General features: G+C 52.1%; 1 protein-coding gene across 5 annotated transcripts in view; it reads right to left on the reverse strand.

Moving 5' to 3' along the window:
- Nucleotides 1-7,579: 7,579 nt before the first annotated feature.
- Nucleotides 7,580-13,498, reverse strand: part of KIRREL3 (kirre like nephrin family adhesion molecule 3) — a 532,532-nt gene continuing 526,613 nt past the window's right edge. For all 5 annotated transcript variants that reach the window (XM_032868882.1, XM_032868885.1, XM_032868883.1 and 2 more), the window contains 3 exons: nucleotides 11,909-12,018; nucleotides 8,650-8,736; nucleotides 7,580-8,079 (listed from right to left, as the gene is read on the reverse strand). In XM_032868882.1, coding sequence (XP_032724773.1) covers nucleotides 7,636-8,079; nucleotides 8,650-8,736; nucleotides 11,909-12,018 — 641 coding nt within the window. In that variant the 3' untranslated portion in view covers nucleotides 7,580-7,635. The remainder of the gene's footprint in view (nucleotides 8,080-8,649; nucleotides 8,737-11,908; nucleotides 12,019-13,498) is intronic.

The following is a 13,498-nucleotide window of genomic DNA, read 5'->3' on the forward strand; positions in this document are numbered from 1 at the left end:
GTCATTTCTCTGTGTCTATGCTCCGATTCCTACATTGATTGAGCCAGGAGGGTGGTCGAGCCAGGAGGGTTGTCCAGCCATTGAGGGCCACTTAGACCAGAACCATCTGGGGGTGATTTAAGAATGCATACCTGGGTCTTATCCAGGCCGCGGGGGAGGCGGCCCAGGAATCTGGAAATTTAACAAGCATCCAGCATCACTGCTCCAGCAGTCTAGACTCCAGGATGAGCTCACTGGCCTCTCTCAACTCCAGGGTCTGGTCTGCGCGCACAGCCCAACCTAATCCCTGGCGTCCTTGAACGGTGTTAATTAGGCGCACGCGCGCTTCCCTCCCGCTGGCCTACAGGCAGCAGAGCCCCTACGGTGCTGGGCTTGCCCCGCCCCCAGCGGCTGAGGCGGAGGCCCGGGTGCGCATGCGTTGCGGGAGGGGGTTGTAGGGCGGCGTGCGGTGGCGACGCGAGGGCGGCTGCGCTGGCTAGGGTGGGAACCGGGTGGGGACGGGCGGCGACCTCCCGCAGTCCACCCTGGAGTCCTCTGGGGCACTCACCCCAGCGCCCCGCCTCCTCTGAGGCCGGCGCCTCCCTGGCAACCGGCTCAGGGCCTGGCGACGGCTGCAGAGGGAGACCTGGTCGGATTGGGGGATCTGCGCCCCTCTGCCCGAGTTTGCTCAGCCGGTGTAAACCAGGGCTCCTCTGCCTCCGACTGGGCCTCCTTCACTTGACCCACGTTGACTTCACCTCAGAGGCCTGGGCGAAAGGGTCTTCGACCGCGAGGGAGTGGAAGAGATTTGCATCCAGTGTGGACAGAGGGGGAAACTGAGGCCTGGAGAAGTGAAGGGATCCCCAGCGCGACCGCCTAGCTGGGTCAGACAGAGTTCAGGCCTTTTATGTAGCTCAGGGGCACATTTAAATAAATGATATTCTATATTCACATCACATGGTGTGGCCTTAATTTTGGACACTTCGGGTTTTTATTTACACTTTCTGAGGACATAAGTACATCCAGTTGCATTACCCCAGAGGCTGTCTAGCTTATGAAAAAATTTGAGCTCGGAAACAGTTCTGTCTTTGAGGCGGCAAGATGTAGTGCACAAAAAATACGGATGGCCCGATCGTGGGTTCTCCCTATCATGTAATTAGCCGAGTACACCTCTGCTCCTCCATCTGTGTCACGTGTGCCTGTGTCACAGTGAGGTTTTAAGGATCTAATGGGAATATGGTTGTGACAACATTGTACAGACTATAAAGTATGATATAAATATTAGATTGGAAAGCTGCCTTGCGTGATGGAAAATCCCGGAAAGCATATGAAACAGGTGAGGGATACATCTGGAAGGCCAAAATACTTGCACAGTTACCGAGTAACATACAGAAAAGTCTTTGTCTTCAAATCACCCACAACAAGTACGACATTGGCAAAATGACTCAGATGCAGGCTTTGCATAATCTAACAGTGAACAGTGAGTTCAAACTGCTCTCTGGCAGTGATTTTCAAGCTGAAGTCAGATGCCTTCAGGGGTTTTTGGAGAAAGTGCTTTCTTGGGCAACAAGACCCATTTTGATGGCATTCCAGAAGGGGTTCCTAAGCTAAGGTTGACAAGGTCAATCTCAGAGTTGGGATGCTCTCCTCTAGACCCTCTGACCTTTTCGATGTCTTAATTATAGCTTCAGACAACTATGTGTTCGTTTTGAGCATTTCCATGGTTCTGCACCCAGACACGGTTCCAGGAAAATTTTCCAGCTTAAAAGTCTAGGGAGGGATATATGGTGAGTGTCTGTAGTAATAGCCTGTTTTCTGGTCCAGTTCTTTGGCAGTGAGACCCTTGGGGGATCTTGTGTCCGAGAAATGAACCTCGAAGCTCATTAGGTGTCAGATTTGGTGGGGGGAGCCCAAATGCATTGGAAGTCTCCACTTCATGAAAGTGATTACAGAGAAGGTGGGAGTAGGTGGCCGAGACCACAGCCCTGTCCAGGAGGGTCAGCACAGAGGGTATGACGAAAGTTTTTTTGGGGAAAAGACTGTTGGGGGTGATTAGGTTCCTGGAGAAGACCAACAATTTAAAGCCCACCCACCGCTCAGCAGAGACACAGCTTTCTCTCAAGAATACGGCACGACCCGGGTGGGTGGAGCTGGGCGGAGGGAATGAGAGAAGGCTCAGATGTTGAAATCACCCTAGGGGATAGAAGTTGGAATTACTGAACTAAGCTATTCCAGAACTATCTATTATTCTGAGGCTTCCTAAAACACTATTTACACACATCACCAACTTTAACACTTAAGGAGTATCTTCTCTTGCTTAAAAATGTATTTCTCTCCTGAGGCCGGGGGGATCTCACACAAAAGTAGAAGTTAAGAGTCTGGTAGGGAGATGGTACCCAGTTCTTTTTCTCGGTAGGTTTCTGTCCCACTGCTGTGGGCGCACATGGCAGGAGAGCTAGAGAAACTTTTAAATTAAAAGAGAGGAGGTTCTTATCGGAAAATTCCTCCTTCATTCAGTATTTCTCCCAAATGCGATGTCCAATAGTGTAATGAATACAAGGCCTACTGGTCAAATTTACAAAGGGGGGTGAAAGTGGTATCTGTTAATTTAATCCCCCTGACAATGTCTTTGCCTAACTGAAAGTGACCTTCAAGAGGATGAATCCCCATACTCAGCTCCTTTTCTCAGTAGCACTTGTACCCTTGCATAATTGGTAACAGATTTCGGAAGAAGCCCCAGTTAATCAAGACCCAGATTCTTCCAAAGAAGGCCTGTTTCCTGAGACTCCATTTACCTTGTCTTTGAACATTAATTAATTAGATTCATGACACAGGACAGTTAACACGGAGCATTATTTGAATGGTTTCCTAGCACTGCAAAATATGTCCAAAGCCTGGGACACCTGGGTGGCTCAGTCGGTTAGGCATCTGACTCTGGCTCAGGTCATGATCCCAGGGTCCTAGGATCAAGTCCCACATTGGGTTCCCTGCTCATTGGGGAACCTGCTACTCCCTCTGCCTGCTGTTCCCCCTGCCTGTGCACTCTCTCTCTCCTACAAATAGATAAATAAAATCTTAAAAAAATATTTTTTTTCAAGGGCCAAAGGTTAAGAAGCAAAGGAAAGAGATAGCTTTGCATAGCTCAGGGTCCCTGATCAGCCAGCTCAGGGGTTGAGGATGTCCTGACCATGGGGGTGGGCTGTCCCAGAGAGGGGCTCTGGGGACATGGAGTGGCAGCGGGGATGTGGTCACAATTCAACGATGCCGCTTGTGAATGGCATGTGTTCACAAAAGGCCTTTTAAAGATGAGGGTTGTGTAGGAGTGAAGAAACCCACAGGGCCTGTGATAATGAAAGCTTTTAGCGTATGTCAAAGACTTAGCCGTTAGAGCGGAGGGGGAGATGGACCCAGGAGGAATAGGAGTTAGAGAGACAGAACGGATAGTCCTCCTTTCCTTATACCAAGAATGTATTCATCCAGGGAAACAAATCTTTATTTTTAGACAGATGACTAGCTTAAAATTTTCTCATTTTCCCCACTTTATGACCTAGTTAGAAAGACGGAAACATAAAGGGGTTGGGGAAAAGATGATTGGAGCCTTACTGCTAACAAGAAGTAACCATCAGAGTGAGAGCTCTTTATCAGTGATTCTTAAAGACTGCTGGTAATTTTGATGTTAAAGTTGCAAATAAATGGCTGGTGTGCAGTTACAGCTCCTAAAAACAACTTAGGTTAGAGGTTTTTATAAGACTTTTTGTAAAAGGGAAGTAAAATTTAAGATTTAGCTGAGATGTCCTTCGTCTCTAAATAGGCACAGCAAGTGGTATGTTAAATAAAAATCTCTATGCAAATTAAGATCGTTTTTATTTAAATTACTTATACTTCTAATTTTAATAAAGAGTTTATTTGCTGGGGAAGCTTCCTAGAGCATCAACTAATGGCAGGACCTCCCCTCCCCCTTGGTCTTTTTTTTTCTGGTGACCTTGTAAACCACAAACCACACACATGATACCTGGGCAGAGCTAATGGAACCTGGGGTGTGTACCTTGGGATTTCAGTTCAAATTCCATAATAGCACACGCCTTACACACGCCTTACACTGCCTCCCATGCAGGCGGTGAGAAATGGAATTCCATTGGCTCCTTTTCTCCTGTTCTGAGAAGCCTCCCAAGGACGGCCTCATGTTTATTTTCTTTTCCCCGGGTCCTCTCCACTCCGGAAGCTTAAAGGCAGCTTCGAGGCCTATTACTTTTGAGCCCTTGTTTCAATCATCTTCATCAGAAACGGATTTGCTGTGGTATTCTAGTTCATCATGTGAGAGTGCTTCCTGTTCCATGAAAGTCGAAGAGGTACTGGAAATGACCCTGGGCTTTCCAGACTGATAGCGAGCCTGAGAATCAGAAACCGGGCTCCCATCCAGGGACTGGGAGCCAATAATGAATTTTAAAGCTATCAGAAAACTGGATACTGGTCTTGGTGGAAGTGGTGGGGGTGACTGGATACACAGAATAGCTTTGTTTTCCAGGAGTGCGGGCTTTCCAGGTCGTCTGGGGACTGGAGGTGGAGTACTCCAGTCCCTTCCTAACGGAGCCGTGGTTTCTCCTTGCTTAGCCTGTCTCCCCCACCCCCACCCCGGGGTGGGAACCAGCAGGTGGCCTTTACCGTTGGCCATTTTCATCATATTCTAGGATGACAGTGGCCTTGAGTTTGTGTTTTGGATGGAGACATTTTACAGGGGAGCTCGTGTGTGTATAACAAGTTTGCCACTTGTTAGTCCTGTGACCTTGGGCAAATCTTCTGGCTTCTTGAAGCCACATGCCCTCGTCTGTAAAATGGTGATCCTTTATGATGGTTAAAAAAGATTACAAATGTAGAGCGCTAATTTTCGTTCATTTGAAATCACCTACAGGAGAACCCAGGGCTTCCCTCTGCCTCCAAACATTTTTTAACCCTTGCCTTTACCAGCTTTTTGTGCCCTCACTGTTCTGCGAGAAGGAAATAGGGCTGGGGACAACCTAGGTGGGCATGGAGTGCAGTCTAGGCTCCTTCTCAAGGCCTCGACCTTCCAGAAGCCTTCAGATGTTGCTAATGTCCCCCACTCTTTGTTCTTCTCTTTTGCCAAGATCTTACTTGGGACCTCCTATCCCTTCAGCAGTTCTTTGCTGGATTCGTGCATTGGGGAGAGCTCGTGGGGTTGGGCTCTGCGTGGCCAGGTGTTGGTAGCACAGCCCCTGTGCTCTCTACTTGCTGCCATGATAGTTCACATCCCTATCCCGACTGCCTGAAGCTCGAGAGGGAGAGAGCTCCTTCAGTTCTACGGGAGAACAAGAGTTCTCACTTGATCTTCTGGTTATGCTGTCATGACCTGAGATTCCAGGAAAGAATGGGTGGAGACCCTTTTATGAGAACTACGTATGTGTATGTGACTGGGGGAAAGGGTAAGGGACAAGGGAGGTGTGGTGAAAATTAGGAGGCAGGTGTCACCCTCCTCTGAGGTGGGGAAGGCTGGGAGGAATTAATGGACTAATCTTTGAGTCATCCTCTTCTGGCACAGCATACCACCTTGCATATGGTCTTAGACCCTTGTTCCTTGCTGGCGGAAGCAAAACATGTACAGGAAAGAAGCAGCCTTGTCAAGGTTGACCTAGAGAGTACAGGGGCCAATATCCCGGCATCCATGTGGGGCCAGAACGGCACTAGGAGCTGGATGTGGACTGGGATATACATTTACATTTCTTATCAGTTTCTACTCTCTTGGGCATGGGGGCTGCAAAGGAAGTTATCTAGGGAACTGGGGAATTTTGAGGCAATAGGAAATATGGTAGAAGGAGGACATTCTTCTGGGTGGAGGAGTTATGAAGGTTATGTATAGAATCTGTGGTTGGGGCCATCCAAGGAATCAGTACATATGGAAAGAAGGACAGATTTTGAGTACAGGTTCCTATGACGGGGAAGGATTACTGGGGAAGGTTGGACAAGAAGGGGTCTAACCTAGGAGGGACCTCCAACCTTAGGGACACTCTGCGTTTTCCAAAGCTCCCTTTGGATCCTGCCGCACTGTCAACATTCTAACTTGCCCCTATCTGTCCATCCCATCTGGTCTTCCATCACTACCTGGAGTCTTCCGTACAAACAAGGCCATTCGGACATTAATTAAAGCTCAGAGTATTAGGGAGCTCAGTGGCATAGGCTCTTTGAAGAGAGCCTCCTGCCCTGAACCCCTGACAGAGGGAGCTTCCTTTGCAGAACATCACCGAGAGAAAGGCCTAGAATGACCCCTCCAAAGCCCAGTACGACCACGTTGCCTCCATGCTGTATTTGGCACGGGTCCTGCCTTTGCACACCGTCTGGGGAGGGAGCCTGCCTGTGGGTGCGGTTAATACCAGAACTATCACCTGCTTTCATTATCTAGGACAACTGAATCAAAGGAGGGCAAAGAACCTTGTGTTCCCAGATCATACTCGGAGCTCTTGACTCTTCCCGTGGCTCTGCAGGAACAAAAGGACAGAACGGATATGGTGGTGTAACGGCCCTAACATTTATTTTCAGGTGGTGAGTGGGGGGGGGGTGATGTGTAGATGGACTTTCTCTCTTGCCCGTGGAGCCCTACTGAAGGCAGGACCCTGGTTCCTTGTGTGGATCTAGGCCCCTGGGGATTCAGCAGCTGAGAAGGCAAGTCTCATCATTTTAAGGACCTGACCTCTAGTCCCCTTAAGCCTTACGTGCTCCAGGACACGCTCTCTGCAATGACAGTTGGAAGAACCCCGGCCCAGGGAAGCTCTCACACTTATTATATTGACTCCGACTGTGCTGTAGGGGAGGAAGGCAGTACAGGAAGCAGGGGTGGGCGGGGAGCCTCTGAACTGCACAGCCTGGTGAGGGGAGTGGTGGGCAAGTTTCCCCAGGTGCGCCCATGTTCCCTCCTGCCTCTCCCTCTCCCTCCCAGGACACCTGTCCCTGACGGGGCCAGTCCCACCTCAGAGTTCAGAGGTCTCAAGTCCAAGGACAGAACTGCAAGAATATGGACACAAAACACCTAACAAATTGGGGTGGGCTCATGGTCAGTGTGGTGGGAGAGATGCTCCGGGGCCCTTTCTGGCTTCTCAGCATCCAGGGTCTGGGCTCTGAGCAGCAGGGGTCGCTGTGGGGGTTGGGGGGGAAGCTCAGTGCTGGAAAGCGCTTCACCCCCCCCTCCCTGGGACTGTGGAGGAGCAACAGGCACAGGGGAGGGCTGTGGGCAGCAAGGGGTAGAGCTCACGGGGAGGCCGGAGAGTGGACGGCAGTTTCATGAAAGCCAAGTTCTAGCTGCCTCGAGCGCCTATAGTGGGGGTGGGGGTGGGCCTCCAGGAAAGGGCTGGGACCGGAGTGTCCAGCACAGAGCACAGCACAGCACTCAGCTGCATCCTCGAAACGCGACCCCGCCCGCCGGCTTGGCACGCAGCAGCTGGGGACCGGGGTTTGTGCTTGATCAGGGCTTCGGAGCAGGGCGGTGGCCGAGGCCCTCCGGGGGGGCGGGGGGTTATCCTGGAGGCAGCCGGTTCTGGGGTCCTCTGCAACGCACCCACAGTCAATGGAGAGCCAGCAGGTGGCACGACCCTGTTCCCCACCCCCACCCCCCCCGCCCCTGCAGCCCTCCCCAGCCCCGGTTTGGGATCCTCAGACATGAGTCTGCATCCGCCGCTGCAGGGGTCGGCTGGGGTCGGAGTTCTGGGAAGAGGACTGCGAGTGGTGGGAGGAGGAGGCGGAGGCCTTGCTGGCCTTGTCGAACTGCACGTAGCCGTCCTGCTTGCCGCTGCTGCTGACGCTGCTGTCACACTGCGTGTCCAGGAAGGAGCTGCTGTCGCTGAGGGAGCCCCGCTGGAACTCCCGCTCGCACAGCTCGATGGACGAGCTGCCCATGCCCAGTACGAACCTCTGCCCGTAGTCGTAGAGGCGGCCCTGGCCGCTCAGGGTGCTGTAGATGTTGGTGAAGGACATCCCCGTGGGCACGCGCTGCTTACCAGCGGGGCGCAGGTCCGGCTGGCAGCTGCTCAGCGAGATGGTGGGGGTCGAGTGGTGCTCCTTGAAGGTGTTGACACTGTAGTAGCCGTTGGTGGGGTCCTGGAAGGGGGCCGGAGCGACAGCAGCGTCACCGGGCGGGCACAGCCTGGCGCCCACCACGGCCGGGCCTTTCTTGGCCCAGCCGGTCCTCCCCGACCCAGGGAGGGCTGGGGAGACACGGGTGGAAGGAAGGGGACAGCTGGAGACACAGCGGTGTGGCTGGAACCTGCAGCTGAGTGGGGGGGGGGGGGGGGGGGGGGGGGAGACGGGCTGTGGGGGAGGCGAAATCCCGAAGGGATGCGACAGGGGGCGCTCCAAGGGCGACGGGTCGCTAGGTTCCGGGGGGTGCAAAGCCTGCTGAGAAGCCAACTTGAAGGGTTTTTTGTTTTTGTCCAGAACAGGGATAGTTAATTTAAAAAATTGTGCTTGTAAGGAAGCCGTGGGAGAGAAGGACAGCGAGACCTCAGCCTTCCCTCTCTCCTGGGGCAGACGAGCCACCCATCTCAGGGAGAGAACAGGCACCTGTGCTCCAGGTGACCTCCGGCCTCCTGGTTTCTTGTCATTGTTTGTCTGGATCTGGGGCTTAGGCATCAGAGCTGAAGTCAGAATCCCACAGCTGGACCTTCTTACCTTTAGGTTCTGAAACTCCTTCTCCTCTTCTTTGAGAACCTCCAGCTGCTTCAGTACGGAGTCTTGTTGGAATTCACCCCGGTCCATCTACAACCCAAAAATGGCTGCTCAGTGGACTGGATGTGGGCTAAGCGTCCAGGAGAAGATAGAGGAATGAACTCAAAAGAAGCCTGCTGTCTGTGCCTCCCCCTGCGCCCCTCCTCTCACTGCCTGGCCTATGGAAGGCAGGTAGAGGAGTGAGAGGGAGAGTCCAGATGTCCTCATTGTTCCTGGACACTTGTCCTGAGAGACAGGGAGAGACAGGAGGAGCGGGGTGGGGGGGTGAGGGGAGGGGCAGTTTGCTGAGACCACGCTTTTTCCCTTGGGCTAGGGCATCCCCTCTAGAGGTCTCACTTGGAGGAGTCAATTTCATTCATTGAGCATTTACTGAATTTCAGGCCAGGCATAGGCACATCAAGGGTCATTAGATACAGCGGTACACCACAGGGAGCTGGGTCTGTAGACAAATAGTTATGGAACCTCTGGGTTCAGAGGGCACAGGCTGGGGTCCCAGCAGGGCAGCTCATCACCCAGTGCTAGGCTCAGTGAAGGTCTCAGGAAAGAACCACCATGCAGGCCTACCTGTGAGATGCTCCCAACAGGGGCCATACCTGTTATTATAGCAGTGACTTTGATGTGCCAAACGTTATCTTCCTAACAGAGGCCAAAAAGCCTCGGGGCAAGGATCACTTCTAGCTTCTCTTTAGGTCCCCACAGGCCTGGCACAGCACTTTGTCTATTGTGGTCATGACCAAAATGCTTTGGGGATGGAATCACAGGTAACTGATTTGATTTGTCCTGCCTAGCCTAGTGCCTGAGAGACCATAGTGCTGTCACAAATGTTACGTTTGTGTTGCAGGAATGAATGGAAGGGCATAGCTCTCGATCACTGAAAATGAAAATAACAGTTAGACGGAAGGTGGAAAATCACGCATGCTTGGCACACGGTAGGTACATAAATCTGGAGAACCACGGTGACGCTTATCCTGCGGCACAAAGATGCTTCCCGGGTGTCACTTCTGCATATGACATGATCTAGGACAGCCTCCCACCCACTGTCTGAGCTGGGATGTTTCTTCTCCCTTGTGACTCACTTTCTTGGTCTCTTTTTGGAGCCTTATGGCATCAGCCAGAGGGTTTGTTTTGTTTCGCCCTCGCTGATACTGCTTCTTTCATTTTCCGGTGAATGCTGTGGGTCAGCCTGGATCGGAGGGCTTTCCCCCCAGATTCAACTTCTAAGCCTGCCTCTCATCAACATTGGGGCTTTACAGGGGCCAGAGGGTGGAGGGCGTGTGTTGGGGAGAGGAGGCTCTCAGCAGGTCCCTCTGCCAAAGTCCCTCCCCCTGCCCAACCATGCACACCCTCTTAACTGACTACTGAGTGACCCCCACTCTTTCTCAAAGGTTTGGATTGCAGGGTGTGGAGACATTCTGAGGCAATCAGGATGTCCCAATGGGAGAGAATTCAAGGTCCTGTTTGGGAAGAAGGACAGGCCAGGATGCTTCACACCAGCCTTGATGAAGCTTATCTACAGAGACATCCATTGCTTCTTGCATGATCTAGGCTCTGGCTTCCATGCCTGTAAGATTAATTGCTCCCCTGGGTTAGACACTGGTGTTTGGCCTGGGGAAACAGACACACATAGATTTGGGAACGTGTCCTTCTGGAACTCTGAATTAATTGGGGAGTTGACGTCTAATCCGAGCAATGCAATAAAAGAAGCGTGCAATGTGTTTGAGGAGAGCAGGAAGTGTGCAGCTCTGCCAGCAGTGGGAGTGTGGGGGGCGGACAAACGTGGACAATTATGGAGGAAGTGACGTTTGAGCTGATTCTCCTTGAAGAATGTAAAATTCAACAAGCAAAATCAACAGGCAGTGGTAACAGCCTGTACAAAGCCTCGAGGTATAAAAGACTCAAAAGCCAGGAACAGCAAGTTTTTGGGGTGTCTGGAGGCCTATTTAGTAGGTGCATTTAGTAGGAAGATGGAGTTGGAAAGGCCAGCAGCTGCCTCTCAGTGATGGGCCTGATGACATGCTTGGTGGTTGGACTATAGTAGACAGGGGTGGGGCACTGAGGAATATTAAGTAGGATAGTAACAGGATATGATTTGCACTCTAGATGGACCCTTTCTGTGGGACTCTGGAGGGTGGATTGAATAAGGTGGTTTAAAAAAAAAAAAGGTGGTGAGACCACTAGGCTGTGGTCCTAGTCCAAGGAGCCATGATGAGGCTCCAATAGGGCAGTCATAAGGGGACTGGGGCAAGGGTGCACATTTGAGGTTTTTGAAGTGCAATTGGAAGGACCAGAGAATGAGATTTGGAAAGAAAAAGACCGGGGAGGAAAATGTCAGTTCAACTCAATAACCTTGGTGAGCCTCCACCAGCGAGGCTCTGGGGACACGGGGCTGAACAAGGCAGCTCGCTCACCATCTAGTGGAGACAGATAAGGGACGGGTGATTTCACAGCAACACAGCGGCCAACATTTCCTGAGCACTTACTATGTTCCACAGGCTTCAAGCCCTTTATGGGTTTCCTCATTCAACATGGCCCTGTGCACTATGACTTTCATCCCTACTTCACAGGTGGGGAGACTGAGGCACAGAGAGACCCATGCTCCACACCCCCGGGCTTGCTGCTGCTCCTCCTACGTATTTGAACCATGACCCAGTTTGTACTAGAGATTTTCAGCACAGTTTTCCAGGTTCCTTCTTGTAAAGCTGGGTGGATTATGGTCTATGAACAAGAATCAGGAAGAGGAGGGGCAAGCTTATGTTTGCTGAAAAGTTACGAGTTTGCTTCTGGTAAGCACTCTGGTTTCTGAAGAAGAACTTGTGTTTCTTGCAGACTTTTGGGGCTCAGAAGGGGGAGGGGCAGGACATGTCCGGACTGTCTAGCATGTTCAGTATAATCATGTACTGAGTGACAACATATCATGGCACGTTATACGTGTCTTGTCTCTCTACTGAACAGGTTTTTTGAAAGCTGGGACGGCATCTTAGATGGCTTTGAGTCTCCAGGACATCAAGAGCAATGCAGCAGACAGACGAGAACTCTTGGAGGCACCCAAGGTTCAGTGGGTGCCTGACCTATTATGGGGGGAGGGCACATCCTGAGCGATGCTCTAATTCTCGGGAGCTTCCGGGCTGCCAAGAAGCCTCTGGAACCAGGACCTTCGAGGCACAGAGGTCAGGATGGGGTGGGGATAAGATGGCATTCTCACCATCAGCTGCTTGATGGTGGGATGTTCTTCAGCCTCCCGGCCGGAGGCAGGCTCCTTGTGGACAATCTCCACTCGGATGTCATTCTTGGCCGACACAACCCCTTTGAGATCTGGACGTGAAATAGGAAAGCACATGACAGGTTTAGTCCTCATCCTTAGGCGTCAGGGCCTGAAGTGTCACTCCTACCCCCGCCCCCACCGCTGTCCCCAGGGCTCACCCTCCAGCCCCTGAACTCAGTAGTAGCTTCCGGGTCATCCCCACCGCACCCCCTGCCCCAGTGGGACACCTGTCTGGATGTGCTGTGGGCTGTTGGGGCTTTAGCTTTCTTTCTCTGGGGGCCGTGTTAGGCGCACGCTGGCCTTCCACTGCTGCCACCCTGCCTTGAGCGGCCACCCTTGTCCATTTGTCTGCCTTACAGAGCTAGGTCTTTTCTGTCCTCCTTCCAGAAGTCTTCCGTGGCCTACTCTACCGGGCTCTTCTGCCTCCATTCGGAGAATCACTAATCTTACTGTCACAAGGGGTCTCGGGTTCCCAGGGTCCACCCCCCACCCAAAGCAGTCACATCCCCGGCATGTGGCAGTCCAGCTCTCGGGTCACGGCTTCCGTGGTGAAGACTTCACAGCCTCTGGGGAGGCGGCCGATTTACAGTCGGGGAGCTCTGTTGGAAGATTCTTGCTAAAACGTGCTCCCTCTGATTTCCCCCGAGAGGGCGCTGGAGTTTCCAAGACCACATCACTGGGGGCGGGCAAGAGAGCCACGGCTGCCAGGCTTCGAGTGGACGGAAACTAGCAGGGCACATCCTGCTTTCTTCTTTTTCTTTTCTTTTCTTTCTTTCTTTCTTTTTTTTTTTTTTTTAAGATTTTATTCATTTGACAGAGAGAGAGATCACAAGCAGGCAGAGAGGCAGACAGAGAGAGAGAGAGAGGGGGAAGCAAGCTCCCTGCTGAGCTGAGGGCCCGATGTGGGGCTCGATCTCAGGACCCTGAGATCATGACCTGAGCCGAAGGCAGAAGCTTAACCCACTGAGCCACCCAGGCGCCCCCGCTTTCTTCTAACAGATCCAAGTGGAGGAGGGAGTCGGCTTCCTCTGGTTATTCATGTAGTGCCTTAGGATCATCGAGGGTTAGAGCCAGCGGGTTCCTAAAAGTCTCATCATGCACAGCCTTACTATTACATACAGGGAAACTGAGGCCTAGAATAGTTGTGGCCTGCCCAGGCACACGTGACAGAAAAAGGTAGGGCTAGAATCCTGTGCCTCCATTGGTTTCCTCCACTCAGTCATCTCATTTCATACTTCGCCCATCTGTGTTTGACACGTAAGGTCAGAGCGGCACTCGGGATGAAACTCCAGGCATCCGTGATTCCTCAAGAGGGTAGGAACGCCAGAATTTTGTGGCTAGTGACCGCAGACCTTTAAAGGCTTCACAAAGGGATTCCTTGAATGCTTCCCCCCCCCGCACCCGCACCCCGTGTAGATGGCCTGCTTTTCTGGTTAGACTAGCAGAACCTGGAGGGCAAGAATCAAGTCACCTCTCCCCTAACCCCCTCCCAGAGTTCTCTACGGGTGGATCCAGCCGTAGGTGTTCAAT

Source organism: Lontra canadensis, unplaced genomic scaffold (assembly GCF_010015895.1).
Source record: "Lontra canadensis isolate GAN:19392208 unplaced genomic scaffold, GSC_riverotter_1.0 scaffold36, whole genome shotgun sequence".
Taxonomy (NCBI): Eukaryota; Metazoa; Chordata; class Mammalia; order Carnivora; family Mustelidae; genus Lontra; species Lontra canadensis.